The sequence below is a fragment of the Octodon degus genome, unplaced genomic scaffold (assembly GCF_000260255.1).
Source record: "Octodon degus isolate 3935 unplaced genomic scaffold, OctDeg1.0 scaffold00047, whole genome shotgun sequence".
In the NCBI taxonomy this organism is placed as follows: domain Eukaryota; kingdom Metazoa; phylum Chordata; class Mammalia; order Rodentia; family Octodontidae; genus Octodon; species Octodon degus.
Window position 1 is genome coordinate 7782109 of NW_004524623.1, and position 17345 is coordinate 7799453.

At 38.0% G+C, this 17345-nt stretch overlaps 1 protein-coding gene across 2 annotated transcripts in view; it reads right to left on the reverse strand.

The window, feature by feature from the left end:
- The window catches only part of Ptprr (protein tyrosine phosphatase, receptor type R), a 299949-nt gene that overhangs the window by 128522 nt on the left and 154082 nt on the right, over window positions 1-17345 (reverse strand). The window contains exons 3-4 of one of the 2 annotated variants that reach the window (XM_004632168.2): window positions 7760-7873; window positions 4611-4766 (exon numbers count right to left, since the gene is read on the reverse strand). In XM_004632168.2, coding sequence (XP_004632225.1) covers window positions 4611-4766; window positions 7760-7873 — 270 coding nt within the window. Of the gene's footprint in view, window positions 1-1350; window positions 1397-4610; window positions 4767-7759; window positions 7874-17345 lie in introns of those variants that run through there. The other variant, XM_023716324.1, reaches the window with a different exon arrangement.

Sequence of the window (17345 nt, forward strand, 5' to 3'; positions counted from 1 at the left end):
TCCCTCCCTCCCTCCCTCTTTCATACCTTCCTCCTTTCTCAGATCTCAGATGCTAGATAAGTTGATACAGCTATAGAGACTTTAGGAGACATCTCTTTGGGAGAGATGAATCACATAGAATAGCAATGAAATGAAAATGTTGTGAGTTATTAGGTTGATTTCACTGAGTTAGGCAGATAACTAAGACACTACAACAACATGGCTTTGTTGAGTAAATGCCCAACTTCTGCTGCATTATGCATGCAGTGAACACTTGGTCTGAAGGATCTAGCACATGCTTAGATGGAGGGTGTATCTCCTCAGCATTGTGTGCAGAGATCTATAATTCTATAAAACAGACTACTAGCAACTGTTACAAATTTGGATGAACAGTCACTCAACTCATGAATTACGATTTGTATTCATACATTATACCTTTTGTGCTTCATAAATATTACATGAACGTGTCAGTCAGCACATTTACCTATTATTTCAAAAGTAACATCCTCCTTTGAATTATAAGACCTGTGTACCTGGAGCAATTTGCAAATGCACAGTAAAAATAGTGATTTTTATAATTCTTTTTTTATAATTCTTTTTTTGTATTTAGGACAGGGTGTACAAGATCTCACTGTGTCCTCCTGTTTACAGCCTCTCAAGTGCTGGGATTATAGGTTCGGTACACCATATCCAGTCTCAATTGCCCTCTCAGTGCATCCTGGGGGCAGGGTCAGTAGAAGCAGGTGAGGGGATTGAACTCCTGGCTCCTGCATCTGCCTAAACAGGCGCTTTAATTGGCTGAGCTTTTGGCCAGCCCATTTTTTTTTTTTTTTTTTCTTTTGCAGGACCAGTGATTGAACTCAGGACTTTTTGCTTGCCAGGCAAGGGCTTATTCTACTGAGCTATCTCCCAGGCCCCTAGCTGGATTTTTATAATTCTAATGCAGAACTTATTTCAACAGATATTTAATTCATTTTGTAAAAATATTTGTAAATGGAAATTGAAATAATGAATTTAATTTGATTTCCCCAGAATTTGATATAGATATTTTTTGAATTTGATATATCTGGCAGGAAGTGATACATGTCATTTTATCTTTGTAAGTATCATGTAATAATACTTGATTGCCTACCGTGTTTTAAATAACACATAAGAATATAAAAGAAATAATGTCTTCGCTCTCAAGAAACTTAGATTGGAAGCAAAACAAATAAACAAAAGTAGTTCTCTGTTTTGTGTTTTTCTTTGTTTCCCAAGAGTCATTTCCAATTATAAAAAAAAATTAAGACTATAAAGAAATGGCAGCAACAAAAACCATATCCTTCCAGGAAAGTAATTAACGTAAGTTGAGGAATAGATGCTTTGAGATACCATTCATGACGTTCAGTAGTCCATGTGAAAACAAAAAGCGAAGACCAAGTTTCTTCGTGTTGTTGTGGCTGTCGTTAGTCAACTCGGTGCGATAGCAAGCTATGTTTTTCGAATTAAAACGTGAAAAACAATGAGTTGCGGCTTTCGCTGTTATGAAACATCACCGCAAGAGGATGACCAAAGGCGTGTGGGGAGCGCTCAGAACAGCCCCGACCAGCTGAAAACAATCAACAGCCAGTGTTTGTGCGGGATTTCGTTCGGTTGCACGTGTTCGAAGCTCCCCACGGGCTTGCTGGCCCACTTCAAAGGCTTTCTCTGCAGTTTCTTCTACTTTGCGTTTAGAGCTTCAGGTCAGGGGGCAGTGCTTGGCCCCTTGTCAGAGTGCCTGAACAGAGTTCAGGTAAGTGCGTGCTCACCTCCCATAACATACCTTTTTTTTAATAGCCTGGGCATTTCCTAGATTTCTCAATTTTAGCAATTTTATGTAAAAGTGTCACATGTTGTTCATCAAATACATGTCAGTTAGTGAAACATGGGACAGGTCTTTCTGTCCATTGTGGAAGGATCGCTCTGTGATAGGTGTTTCAGGTAAGCTCTGCACCTTTCCTGAACCAGAGTATGTTGGAGGATGCCCCGGTATGTGATTTTTATTAGTTCTTTTTATATGATAATATCCCCTGGGTTTTCAAATGTGAGTGACTTAATAAATCACTGTGTTTCTAAAGGCTTCAAAATGGCATTTAAAATTAGAAAGAAACAACAAGGAAGAATGCTTGTGTTCTTCCCTAGAGGCTTACAAAAAGAAGAATAAATTAACTCAATGTTCTTTGTAAAGTTTAAAGTGGAGCTGTCCTAGGCAACATGAGGCCTGGTGGGTCTGTGCGGGTGATGAACAACCTGGAGTGGGGCTTGATTTGTCATACTGCGTGAGCCACTTCTGACTTGGATACAGCAGGGGCAGAGGAATGGTCTCAGGGGTGATGCCCATGCTGATCCACCCTCTGGCCTCTCAGCAGGACACAGTGGCCACTTCTTTAGGGCTCCCATGTGCAGGCTTGTCACTGTATCATAGCTCTGTATTTTCCTTATCTGTTTGTATCTTCATTGCTCTATGACAGTATAAATTCATTGAGAGCAAGGATAACATACTGATTTATTTGCTTGTTTATACGTATATTTTTCTGACTTTGTGGCTAGGTAGTATGGTGCTTGGGTATTTGTTCACTTAGTTTTTCACTCTTATGTCCATTGCATGCCAGGTAAAGGCACGAAAGATACTCATAACACATCACAGGCTCTCAACGAACTAACAGTGTAAAAACACACTGGAAAGGCAATACAGGACAAAAAACGTTTGAACCAAACTCAATGGGCATCTAATGCCATGAGCGCCTCTATCTGTGGTGGCACAAGGGAAGCTTTGCTGTACAGGAGACTGATCTTGCAAAATGAAAGGTATAGAGAAGAACCAATACACCCAAAAGTACAAAAAGAAGGGTGGGTTATGGGTGGTATGGCATGTATTAAGCTTGGAGTTACTAAAACACACATGAAGAAAGGGCTGCTCAACAATGATAAGGCCCAGCACATAGAAGACTGTGCACCACAAGAGGAAATGCAGAGTTCGTTCTGTGATGTTTTGAAAGCTAAATTAGGAAGGCAAGCCAGATTTACATGGAGAAACATGCTTTTGGTGACAAAAGAAAAACAAAAACAAAAACAAAAACAAAAAACAAAAAACCAAACAAAAAAAAACTCCTGCCAAAAATAAAGCTACAATAAAAAAAATCATGTTTTTAGACAGAGAGGAGGTAGAAAATAGAGAAAAACTACATGAGTGGGGATTGTTGTGACAATCATAGTTCAATCACGTAACATTGGCACACCTTTCTGTGATTTATCTCTGAATAGAAAATATTGAGGGGAAAAAACACCTTGCACCTATATTTTGCATATACTGAGTTTTTCTTGACATTATTCCCTAAATAATTCAATATAACAGTTATCTTAATAATACCAACATCCTGTTGGCTATTATATGTAATTTAGAGATGATTTAAAATATGTGGGAGAAGGGCGGGCCTGATAGCTCAGAAGACTAAAGCACCTGCTTAGGCAGAGCACAGCGGCCAGGGTTTGATCCCTGGTGTGCTCTGCTGGTCCCACCCCCAGGGTGCTCTGAGAGGGTGATGGAGACTGGGTGTAGTGGCGCGCACCTGTAATCCCAGTGCTTGGGAGGCTGAAAACAGCAGGATCACTACAAGTCTGATCTGTGTAGTGAGATCCTACAGACCCTATACTAAATATAATAGATAAATAAATAAAATATGTGGGAGAATATTGTGTAAATAAAACACCATTTTATATAAATAATCTGAGAATCCATGCCTTTTGTGTTTCTGAGAGCTCTAGAAGCAATTCCTCAGGGACACCAAAAGAGAACTGCATGTTCTTATTTTTCCCATTGCACCTGCTATTCAAATTATATTTATATGAGGCCTCCTTGATGTGAAGGTTTCCACATATATTTGAAAAATGTAATCCATATCTCAACTGTGTAAGATAAGATTATATTCTATACCCATTTGATATATTAGGAAGCTGAGGCCCGGAGGAAATGACCTTATGGAAAGGCAGACAATGGATGGTAGGAGAAATTTTTGTAAAAGTACCAAATTTAGAAAATACTATACATAAAATCTCCATGGTTCTTAAGCATGGGTTCCTCAGCAAAGAAAATAGAACAGGAAACAGAACACATTTCAAATGAATTCCAAAGTGTGGGAAAAAGATTTGATGAACATTTTGACGATAACACAATAAAGATAGGTGCACTTGTTGCAGGAGAAGGACAAGGATGTTTTGTGGGTTTTGTTTGTTTTGTTTGATATGTCTGTTCCAAGTAACCACCTGACAAACATATCTACCTGGTGTTGTAGACAAGTTACTGGGTATATCAAAATAAGATTTCAAATCTTTGTAAAATATTACAAAGATTTCAAGAAAAATGTGTCAAAGAGCAAGGATTTATTATGAAAATGAATTTTCTGGAAAAACAAACATAATAGTCTGAAGAGCAGAGACATCTGACCCTTAGGTAGACTCAAAATTAAACAACATACAGCAAAGAGCTGTCATCTCAAAGCCTTGTGGGGCTAGGTCACTACATCACATTTACTGCAAAAGTTGTCTACAAGACCAGGTAGATATGTTTGTCAGGTGATTTTTTTAAAAATGAAATCTGACATGCAAGGACGTACCTCAGGGGAGACTTCTGTGATTCCAAACTGGGATAAACTTTGATGCAAAACATTGGTATTCAGGGAGTGCAATACTTCCTCAGCTGGCAGAGTGTCAGAAATTCCTGATTTTTTGTTTATGGGAGACACAAATAGTTCAACACTGTTCTTCTTTTCCTAGTGAAAGCAGATTGTTCATATGCATTATAGACATTTTAAGCTGCTTTGGGCAACACTTCCACCATTCCTTGGAAACATTAAAGGCCGTCCTAGAATCCTAACATCTAAGCAAACATCCTGGAATCTGAAAAGTTATTTTAGCACATTTGTTATTCTCGATAGAGTTCATATTACCAGTGTAAAGTCTAATACCTTCAAACAGTTTTCTCTCAGTTACTTGGCACTCAAAATTTGGAATTTTATATTGATTGGCTATTGGTATATTCTCCAGTCGATATTTCAATTTTTTTGTGTAGTTTATTTATTTATTTTGTCATAATTTTATTTATGAAATTATTATTTTTTTCATTGCTATTGGAGAAACAAATAGCAATGAGTCAGTTTCAAATCAAATTGGTAGGACAGGTTCAGTAATTAACACATTGCATACATTCTTCCTAGTGGTTAATTGCTGTACAAGATGTGGATATGATATCCTATTTACAAACACCATATATTTCAATTTTTGAAGTTATATTGTTTATATGTTTCCTGAGTAATTTTTTTTTTTTTTTTTTTTTTTTTTTTTTTTTTGGTGGAACCGGGGATTGAACTCAGGCCCTTGCACTTGCCAGGCAAGTGCTTATTCTATGGAGCCATCTCCCTGGCCCCCTGAGTAATTATACTTAAAGATGTACTTTAAACTGAAATAAAATCTGATGTAACAGTATAGTGATTGTACATTCTGTAAGTTTCTCTTATTATTTATATGAAGGTGAAGGCTGGTCCAGCCAAGGAAGATAGTGCTAGATAAGCTTTGAAGTTCTGTCCCTGATTCTGTGCACCTTAATACGTTACACTTTGAAAAGTGACCTCTTGGTTTAAATGCCAGTGTGGATGCACTAGCTTTGGCAGCACATATACTAAATGCCTGTGCCGAATTCCAGTTTTTATGTGGAATGAAGCAGCTCACTGTCCGTATGCAAACAAAGAAACATGCAGTGATATTGTGATGCTTTTCCTGATAACATGCTCTCCTTAGCTGAAATGGAGACTAACCTTTCACCATTTATGGCTCATGTGTCCCATACATGTAAAAAATAAACGCCAGGAAAAAGATATTAAAAATATTATCTTTCGTGTTTTACAGTATGTACTTATAGAAGGAAATTTATTGCCAAATTATTGTTAGTCTTTTTTTGCCCTGTCTCTCAGGCTAGAAAATTTTCTTTGAATACAGTTTATCAGAAGTTTCTCTGAGTACAAAATGAACGATCAAGACACTGCTAGCAACCCAGAAAAACATTCCTGTGTTACAGGAACAATGGGGAATGACAGTCAGTATTTATACCAATGTGAAAAATGTGATACCTTACATAAGCTTATGACCTATTAAGAAGAATAGTATAATAGAATATTGACTCTGTTCCTGAAATGCTCCTATCTCCTTTAAATATGTTATCCAGTTTAATGCTGAAAATACTCCCAAGAGATGGGCATGGTGGTCACCTCCAGTTTTGCAAATGAAGAAACCTAAGTAGCTTGCTGTGGTCACATGGCGGGGGCAGGACCACACTGCCACTGGAGTAAGGTCTGTCTGTCTGTCTGTCTGTCTGTCTGTCTGTCTGTCTCCCAGGCACTTGTGCTCCATCGCTCTGCTCTGTTGTTCAGGATCCACACCTCTACCTACTGTAGTAATTACCGTGAACAATGCTGCTAACATCGTGAAAGGATGTGTATGCCCTTTTCTCGGTGCGCCAAGTCCTCTTTCATCCCTGTGAACAGCTACTGTCTCATTAAATCCATATGCATAAAAGAATACCTCTGATATTTGAGTGTATAAGCACATGTAGATGTAGGTCCCAAACTTCTATTATATCTAAACCTTCTCACTTGGGCAAAATATTCCCTGGATATAATAACTTACTTCACTCTCAAAGGATATTAGAAGATGTTATATTCCCTCTTCAGTCATACTGAGCTGAAACTTCATTCTTGAGAAGAAAACAAATAATACCAGAAAATTGTTGACTCACAGAATAAAAACTTTTCTACGGAGTGAAACAACTCACCCTCTACATATAGAAGAAACAAACATAAGGCAAATTTTGTCATAACTGGGAATGCAGATGAGAATGCAGTAGAAAGCTGAGCTCAACCAGGAGTGTAGCGACTAATGGCAAGGAGAACATGAAGTCCTTGCTTGGGCTTCCAGTGCAATGAAAATTAAAAATTCCCATATTCCTTTCTGCCCAAATCTTAGGTAATGAGATTCTTACAAAGAAAATATCCTCCGACTTGCATTTGCCATGCCCTCCTTTATTCACTCCTACTCAACTGCCAATGGGAGCATGGAGTTGGACAACATTCACGGTCACACACACGAAGAAAGGGGGGTTGAGAAAGGATGTGGCAATTGACAGGCCAATGATGGAGTCCCTTGGGCTTTCCACAGATGCCTGGATGAGTTTTGCCTTGGCCTTTCTGGACCATCCATTCCTACATTTCATTTGGGCTGTTCATCCTATTCAAAATCCTCTGCTTTGTGCAGTCAGTCCACCGTGGCACTGATATTCTAAAGGTTTTAAAGTGACCATCTGAAAGCAGTACCTAAGCAAATACAGAAATTCTACTTTCATGTGGAGTGTTTTAGGAGCAGGAAGAGGTTGGCAATACAAATTTTTTGGATCCCTTTTTTCATACTTACCAGGGCAGCCAGCCTTGAACTCTAACAGAATTGCGAAACTTTTTCTGTAATAAACCAGATGGCAAATTCTATAGGCTTCATGGGATAAATAATTTCTTGCAACCATTCAATTCTGCCACCATAAACATGAAAGCAGAAGTGGACAATATGTGAATGAATGGTTGTAGCTTGTTACAATAAAACTTTATTTGCAAAAACAGATGGTAGGCTAGAGTTGGCTTATGAGTAACAAAACCATAGCATGAGACCTTCAAAGACTTAAAAGTGAGTTAAATTCTGGAAATGTGAAACATAGGCTTCTTACAATCAGGCGATTGATGTGGACTTGCTGAGGCAAGAGTCCTAAAGCTGCTGCCACTCCTTGGCGGAATACCCGAAGCAAGGTTATATTCAGCTTGTTTACATCCATTTGCAGTGTCTGGAAAACAGAAATGAAAAGAAAAAGAAAATGTAGTTAGTCTGGGTTAGGATAGCCAGTTCTTGGCTATTTACCAACCATAACCATTTCTGTGGATCTGAAATTCTATACTTCAGAGTGCTTTATTGAATTTTGATGAAAATAAAATGATAGGGACATTGCGTGTGAAATTTTAAATGGTGCTTGTTAAAAATGGTGCATTGTGCAATAATGTAGTCTGTCTACTTATTTAAAAATGCAAATAATGGTCACTTCATAAATGATTTTATTAAAATGTGTGTTGATTTATTTTGCTTTAATTCAGTTTCAGATGACAAAAAAGAAGCCACAGCCAAGTGTGTTAGAGTTATAGAGGCCAAAGGACACGTTTAAGTTCCAAAGGGTTCACCTAGGCGGTGTTTTTATATAGTGATTTGCTGCCAGCGCAAGGCAAGCAAATGAGGTACAGTCATGTACGTCCAAACTCTGATAAAAGTCAGTGGCACTGATGACTCAGTTTAAGTTAGGCAATTCCTTTTCTTTTTTTCTTTGGGGACTGGCTCAGCCCACCCTGGGGGCAGGGCTAGGGCGGCGTCCACTGTTGGGGGTCAAACCACAGACCCTGAGCTTGCCTAAGCAGGCGCTTTAGTTCATGGAGCTATCTCACTGGCCCTAAGGTAAACAATTCTTATTTAATCCTTGAGCAAACACCAAGTTTTCAGATTCTTTGGGAAAATATGAAAACAATTAGAAATGCCTAAACTATAGACTAAATTTTAATATCAGATAGAGATACTTTTAAGGTAATGAAACCAAACCTTTATGCATTTTGATCTTCTAAGATGCATAATTCATGGATTTGCTCATAGTAGGTTATCAATCACTGATGACTGTAATGTTTTGTCTCTTCTCTACTATAAGGCACACATCTAAATACACACTTCTGATAAAGAGATTTGTTATAAAAGTAATATACAATAGAGTAGGAACTCTTAAACTGGGTATTCTCCCAGCTTGTTTTATTTTATTTATTTTTAAATTTTAAAAGGTCAAATAATGAAAACAATGATGCAAAATTTCAAAAAATGATGACAGGAGAATAACAATGGTTAACACATTATATACGGTTATCTTCAAAGTAGTTGTGCAGATTACAAGATATAGGCATAAAATTGATCAAACAATATGAGCACAAGCTTTCTTTTCAGTGATCTGATAGAAATTAGTAGTATAACTATCTTGTGCATTTATTTATCTATCTTTTCCCCTTCCTTTTTTCATTTCCACCATACTAGTTTTCCTTTCATTTTGAATAATTTCTTCCATTTCCCAATAACTATTATACATTTTGGCTCTCATTTACTCTTTCAGGTTGTTATGCTAGAGGGACAATACTGCTTTTACACATGCAAGTCTGATATATATCACTTGTAAGTATGGTCTGAAGTTGCATCAGTTTACCTATAAAAGTCTCCAGTTTTTTCTTCTTTTTGGCTGAGTAGTACTCCATTGTATAAAAATACCACATATTTTTAATGCTTTCCTCAGTTGATGGACTCTGGGTTGTTTACAGGATTTAGCTGTGACAAACTGGGTTGCTATAAATGGGGGTTTTTAATTCTTCTAGTAAAACACACAGAAGGAGAATAGCTGGGCTGGGACCTCCAATCATAGTTTCTTGAGGAAGTTCCACACTGATTTCCACTGAGGCTGTACCAGTCTACACTCCCACACAGTACAGAAGGTTTTCTTCTCCCCATAACCTCTCCAGCATTTTTGATTGGTTGATTTCTTGATGACAGCCATAGTTTGCAGGGTGAGATGGACTCTCAGTGTCATTTTAATTTGCACTTCTTGAATAACCAATAATGTTGACCATTTTTTCATATATTTATCTGCTGTTTGCATTTTTTCATCTGAAATTGTGTATTAGCTCAGATGACCATTTTTGGATTAGGTCTTTGACTTTGGGGGTCTGGTTTCTTTTTTTCAATTTTTTTATATGTTCTAGACAGAAGTCCTTTGTCTGAGGGGTAATTAGCTAAAATTTTTCAAAATCTGTGGATTTTCTTTGCTCTGTTGGTGATTTCTTTTGATGTGTTAAAGCTCTTTAGTAAGATGAGATCCAAGTTGTTGATTCTTTGAAGTTCTTCCTGTGCAGTTTGGGTTTTGTTCATAAATTCTCTGCCCATAGCTATGTCTTTGAGATTTCTATCCACTTTCTCTTTCAGTAGATTTAGTGTTTCTGTTTTAGTATTTAGATCTTTGATCCACTTTGATTTTAGTTTAGTTCATGATTATAGATAGGAGTCTAGTTTTAGTCTCCAACATGTATACAGCCAGTTTTTCCAGTACCTTTCATTAAAGAGGCTATCTTTCACTGAACATGTTTGGCTTCTTTGTCAAAGATAAAGTGTCTGAATGTACTTGAAGTTATGTTACATCTTCTAATGTGTTTCATTGATCTTCAGGTCTTTTTTTTAGTACCATGCTGATTTTATCACAGAAGCTTTGTAGTATAACTTCAAATCAGAGATTTTAATGCTTGCTGCCTTGCCTTTGTTGCCCAGAGTTGCTTTTGCTATTATTGCTCTCTTCTCACTCAAAATAACTTTTAGGAATGTTTGCTCTATTTCTGTGAAGTATGTTATTGATATATTGATGTATTGATATTAATGTATTGCATGAAATATGTATAATAATGTTTGGTCCAACTTGTCTTAAAAGGAGAATGATACTGCTTTGAGAATTTATAGTCTTTATGAGATGTAATATACCCTGCATATATAGGGTTGGTACAAATTAAGTGACTGGAAGTCAAACCAAGTGCTCAGTGTGGGAGAAATCAGAGCAGTTTCAGCGAGCAAACAGATACAATGTTCTTAGTTAAAGTGGTAGGCCTTGCTCTATTTCCATGCTAACGTCTTTGAATGCTTGCATAAAGGCAGGACTGAGGCTTAGTCATATTGGGGATTGAAACTGGAATCCTAGTAAGATACTGAGACCAGGAAAAGGGCATAAACACTTAGACACTCTACCTAACAGCTTAAAAAGCAACCAGCAGCTTCTGACCAAGGCAAAGAAGATTCGTGCTGGAAGTAGTTTGAAAAGTGATATAGCCATCATTGGTAACAGCTTTTATTAAGTATTTATTTGTTTTACTTAGCGTAAGGAAACAGAAATAATTTGTTGTTTCAGAGACCTATAAATTTACTTTTTTATATAGTCACAATCATATTGAGTTAGGTTCTCACCCTATTCCAATATTAGCTCATTTTAACTAAATACACCTTCAACAAACCTATTTTTAAGTAAGGTCACATTCTCAGCTACTGAGGAATGAGAACTACAACAAATGAATTTCGAGAGGACACCATGTACTCTCACATAAAGAGAAAGTCAGAATCATGAGAAAAAAATTCTAACTCAGAGCCATATAATTGATTAAAAATGTCATGCTTTCCTTCAGGCTCTAAGTCAAAAAAGACTGTAAACCGAGTCCCTATTTGAAGAGCTGCTGGGGTGACCAGGTAGGTGCACTCTAGAAGCATAAGTCTATTTGGGAGAAAGGAAAAGGGTAAAGGCAGTAGTAGTGTTGCCTGAGTGAGCCAAAGAAGAGTAGATGAATCCAGACACAATTTATAAGGGACCATCTCTTTTGGCTTCATCTGCCCACATGGCACAGCAATTGCTGTTGAACATTGGTAAGTGATTTTTGTCTCAGTATCATGTGAGCCTCTTCTTCTAGAGAGTAAATCTTCACTAGAAAAAAAACCCCTCATGTAGGGCTGGTGAGATAGCTCAGCAGACTAAGCGCCTGCTTAGGCAAGCGTAGGAACTGGGGTTCTATCCCTAGCATCACGAGCCACGTGGGCCCTGCGCACAGGTGCATGGAGACCAGGTGTGGTGGTGCACACTGGTGATCCCAGAGCTGGGGAGGCTGAAAACAGGAGGATCACAATGAGTCCAAGCTGTGTAGTGAGACCCTGTACCAAATATATTTAAAAAAAAAAAACTCATCTAGTAAATTATATAATTCATAATTGTTTGCTTATTATCCGCACTTTTCTATAGCCTTAAATGTTTTTGTATTGAAAAGCATAACTTCATATAGAAAATAAAACTTAAACTAAATCTTGAAGAACCAATAGGATTTGGAAATTCAGTGATAAAGAAATATTGCAATTTAGCTTTAAGCACAATTTATATATCTACCTGGAAAACCCAAGAGATTACCACAAGTTATCCCACTGGTATCTTCTTTTCCTCCTGTGGTTTGCTTTCTACTTTGCCAGTCTACCAAAGCTGCTATGAGACAGGTACACTCTACAAAGACTGTCAACCTCTTTTTCTCTGCAAGACCAAAAATGTTTTCTTTGGTTGGTTTCCCTAAACTAAAGCCCTGGCAATGAGCCATTGGCTTCTAGATTAGTACTGGTGTTTGTCAGGCAGGATGAGCAGGCAGGCTCTGTCCCAGTCCCTAGGGCCTACATTTGGAGCCTACGGTCTAGGCTAGGAACAAAGAGCCAAGGGGGTTGGGTATAAACTTGAGAACTCAATTCCCAAGGCCACAATTAATTGAGGTTTGTAACTGTGGAAACAGTATTAAAGTCTCAGATTGAAATGGTAAATGGGAAGTGAAATAGAAAGTCAAAAAGGCAATTTGCAAAAATGTAAAAGCTACGCATTTGAAACAGAAGTTCAGACTACCCAACTAAGTAAAATAAATACATTGAATTAATTAGTGAAATAAAGATCATCTGGCTCAAAACATTTAAAGAGTTTGGCCCAATTTTTTGCCGGCCTGGATTAATTATAGTACAAGCATGAATGTCTATTTCCATGTATGATATGATATAATATATTGAAATCCTAAATTGTACACATTGGGTAAGAATAATGCCCCCCATTTTTAAATAAATATTATTAGTATTTTTCTTTTTTAACAAATGCTAGAAACAGCTTCTCCTTACATGACTTTGTGAAATCACAGCAGGGATGCTAGAATGCAAATTCCCCAGGCAATAATAAGTTCATAGCTTTGAGGTTACAACACAGAAGTGAGAGATGGATTTTAATCTGAATTAAAAACTACTTGATCACTTTTATCATTTAAGTACAAATGATTTAAGGTTTTAATTTTGAAGAGATGTTCTTCCCAAATGCCCTGCCTGAGCCACTTCATTTTAGTCAATGATGCAAATAAAATCACTATGCTATAGCTTAGATCCTGAATGTACCCTAATACCTCACATCTTAGTGACTTGGCTTCCTGCTTGCTACCTTACAGTGGTACCATCAGGAGGTGGTGAACCTTTATGAGGTAGGATCTAGTGGGAGGAAGGTAAGCAGTCAGGGTTGTGCCCTCAAAGGAGATAGGAGGAGATATCAGCACCCTGAACCCTTTTATTTCCTTGACCCCTGGCTAAGATGAGGTGAGGGGTTCCCTTCCTGAAATGCTCTTGTGACAGTACAATGCCTTATCACCAGCCCTGAGACAACGAATCAGCTGAACATGGGCTGAAACCTTAAAACTTGAGCAAGATAGAATTTTTCTCTTTATGTGCTGATTTTCTCACGTATTTGTTACAGTATCAGAAAGCTAACACAGTACTCAAGTATAGTTCAGCCTTTGTTGTAAATATAAACACATACGAAAGGAAATGTATTAAAATTCGAGAATTTCACATTCTAAATTTATTGAACTTTTGCCTTAGAAAAGATTCCTGAGTCAATTCCCTACTGTATTCTCTCACAAAAGAAGTATCACTTTGGAACAAGACATTCTTTGGTCACCAGAGGGTGCACTAAACAATTAAAGTCTCTGGACATTTGATATACATTAGGTACAAGGGACTGACTAAAATATAACACTTAGATTTAAACAGAAAAATTATGTTTCAACAGTATGTGATTGGTTCGTAGTCATTTGTTTTAAAAAGGTGGTTGAATAATTTTGTCTCAGAAGGAAGCACTTAGTCACCTCTTGGTGTACTTAGTGTGGTCTATTATTTGGTCATACTCAGTGAAAGAACATATTCATATCCAATAGCCCAGTTAGGGAAAGAGGGAAAATGGCTATCTCTGATGGGAGGAGATGACCTCATATCCCCTGAAATAAGCATTGTCTTGGTTACCAACAGCCACAAAAGCTACCAGCTTTCTTAAGTACCGAAGCTTGTCAGGAGGAGTCCACCCACTTCTTGCTAACATGATTGTCTTCCCATTGTTACTCAGAGCCTCTAACTCCAATGTTGGTCATGCAGTCTTTCTCTTTTGGGCTCAGGGGTTGGATTGGCAAGTGATTCCTGGAAACAGAAGTGAAAGTTTCTGTTTATACTTGTGAACTAATAGAAAACCCTGACCCATCAGACCCATCAGAGTCATATTGTCACCACTCCCTTCTTCCGACTCTGCAGTTGTGCTCAGCTATTACATACTAATGATTTTCGTTCATAAATTTCATGTTCCTACCTTCTTAGATCCTTACATCTCCTCTGTACCTGAATGTTCCATGTCATCCTTAGGCTGACTCAAACCGAATCTACTTTTCTCTCTTTCCATGTACAACCACAATTTTTTCTGTATTTTATGTAAGATTAGGTACAAGATTAGGGAGTCACTTTGACTTTTCCTTGTTTTCTTACTCTGCCATCATGACATATCTATTGAATATTGAATCCATCTTTTCTTTACTCTTTTTTTTTTTTTTTTTTTTTTTTGTGGCCAGGGGGCTAGCATGACATGTGGGGATGGAACTGTAGTCCCCGCCTGCTTGCCTAATTTGCCTAGGCAGGCACTTTAGATCACTGAGCTATCTTCCCGGCCCTTAACCCATCTTCTCTTTGAATATTTCCACGTTCTCATTTCTTTTTCTTTCCTTTCTTTTCTTCTTTTAAAAAATTTTTATCTTAGGGAAAGGTCTACAGGGTGTTCCGGGTCTCTCAATACTAGATCTGACTCATAGTGATCCACATGTTTACATCCTCCCAAGAGCTGGGATTACAGGAGCACGCCACCACTTTGCCATCTCAATTGCTGCCTCAGCACACCTGGGGGGGGAGGGGGTGGGCAGGTAGAGCCGGCACAGTAGGACGGGGGATTGAACCTGAGGCCCCTCAGCCTGCTTGCAGGTGTTTTAATCTGCTGAGCTATTTGGCCGGCTCCACATTCTCATTTCAAATGCTGCATCCTGGCTACTGGGAAGATTGGAGTGGAGCTCTAATGACTTGTCAATCTTCTGTGGTACGTTGGCTGCCTTCTCATTCCTGAAACTCAATAACTGATGCTTCCAACTTAAAGAAGGAGAAGATTATTTTGGCTCATGGTCAGTCTCTGGCCGGCTACTGTAAGGTAGAAACTACATGTTGGAAGGACCTGAGCAGAGAGAAACTGCTCATGACCAGGAGACAGAGAATGAGGCAAGGGCGCAGGGAAGGATCTGTCCTGCCACATCCTGGTCCCACTGGGCCACCTCTCCTGATCATAGCTCACATCTCAGTAGCATACTCAGTGACTGAGCTCATTAGCAGATGAATTAACTGATGGACACCATGCCCCAGTAATACAATCACCCTTCACAAGTCCCTCTTCCAAGCACATGAGAGTTCTGGGGACATTCTAGAGGTAAACTATAACATTCAGTCTTGAATTCATTCTTCATATAACCTGTCTATATTTATAACATTAATATGAAGTAGGATCAAAATGTATGGTTAATATTTAAATCAAAAATAATTTATTATAACCAAAATACATTATCACTAATGTGCCTCAAAATACTTCCCCTTCCTTTGAACCCATAATCCCAACACATTTGCCACTTTCTGAAGCAGTTCTGTACATTTTTTCGCTGAGCATCTGTCCCAGTTACTCTTCTCTCATTGCTGGGACAAATACCTGATGCTCAAAATGAAGGAAGGAAAGGTTTACTTAGCTCACTATTACTGGAGGTTTCAGTCCATACTCGGCTGGCTCCAAGGCAGAGAGGCACATGGAGAGGGTAGCAGCTCATGGTGAAGGCAAAGAGCAGAGAGCAAAGAGAGGAGTAACAGCAACAATGGCTACAGAGAGCAAGTCTGTCTCCCTTATGCTCTATTCAGCCTGTCTGCCCCAGGCTGGGTATAGCACTCACACCCATAATCCCAGCAGCACTCACACCCATAATCCCAGTGGTTTATGAGTTAATCACAAACTCTAGAGGTCTGCCCCATGACTGATGAGGCTTTGTGGGGGGACAACTAGACATAAACCATAATAGCATCTCAATATGGTATGATGAAAAATATAATGAATGCTGCTGACTGTTATCCAGCAGACAAGCAGGCTTGTAAAATTATTTTGTTTCCTCACCTACCTTACTTGCTGAATTATGAAGCTTCTGGCTCTTCCCCAACCAAAATGACCATGAAAAGTTAACTTTCTGAATAAATTTAGGGCATTGAGGTAATCCAAAGAATACAACTAAAGACATTCATGAAGGGGACTTCCACAACTGCTTCAAAAACTCAAGGAAGGGTGGGATAAGTGGATTTGAAGTGAGAAAGAGTATTGCTAGGAAGGTTAATGATGGTGTGTCTTTAAAATTTTTTATAGTATAAACATTTCCCATAGTTTTGATCACACTTTATATACTTAAGCCTTTATCTTTTAAGAAACTGAGCAAGAATTTATTAATTTTTGTTAAGAAAAAATGAGAAAATATGTAACTTTTTCTATCAATTCTTATGACCACTACTCAAGTTTTGAACTCTATGTTTATATTGTTGCTTTGGGATAATTAGGTTATATTTTGTATAATGAATAGTACCAGAAATTCTCAATCATAAATATAAGCAAAAGCAAATTGCCTTATATTTTCAGTCTCAGGTAGTTAAGGTGGAGGGGGGCTTCTCTCTCTTCTTTCTCTCTGCTCATAGGATGGGTACAGTATGACCACAAAACCGCATTGAAAATGATAAAGCTACACACAAAGGATGATTCTATCTCAAATCATGGCATCAAATAGAGGGCGCTTCCAACCACTGTTATTACATATTGGCTTGAGTTAACAGTAAACTGTTATAGTCTTAAACCACAAAGATTTGAGTTTATGTCAGTCTTATTTACACTGATCACAGTTGTCACTCAGTATTCATGGATAATTGGTTCCAAGGTCCTTCCAGAGTACAAAAATCTTCAGATGCTGAAGTTCCTTACACAAAATGGTATAGTATTTTCACATAGCCTATGCAATCCTCCTAAATACTTTAAATCACTTCTTGATTGCTTGCTAATGAAGTACAAATGGTATAATAATAGTTGTAGCACATTGTTCAGGAAATAATGACAAGAAAAGAGTTGATTCATGTCCAGTATAAATACTTTTTTTTTTTCAAAGTTTTTCATTCAGTTGTTCAGTGATTGGACTGGAACCTACTGGGAGGGCAGCCAACTATATTCTGCAATTATAATTTCTACAGTTGTATATGCTACTAGCTCTGTATTCAAATGG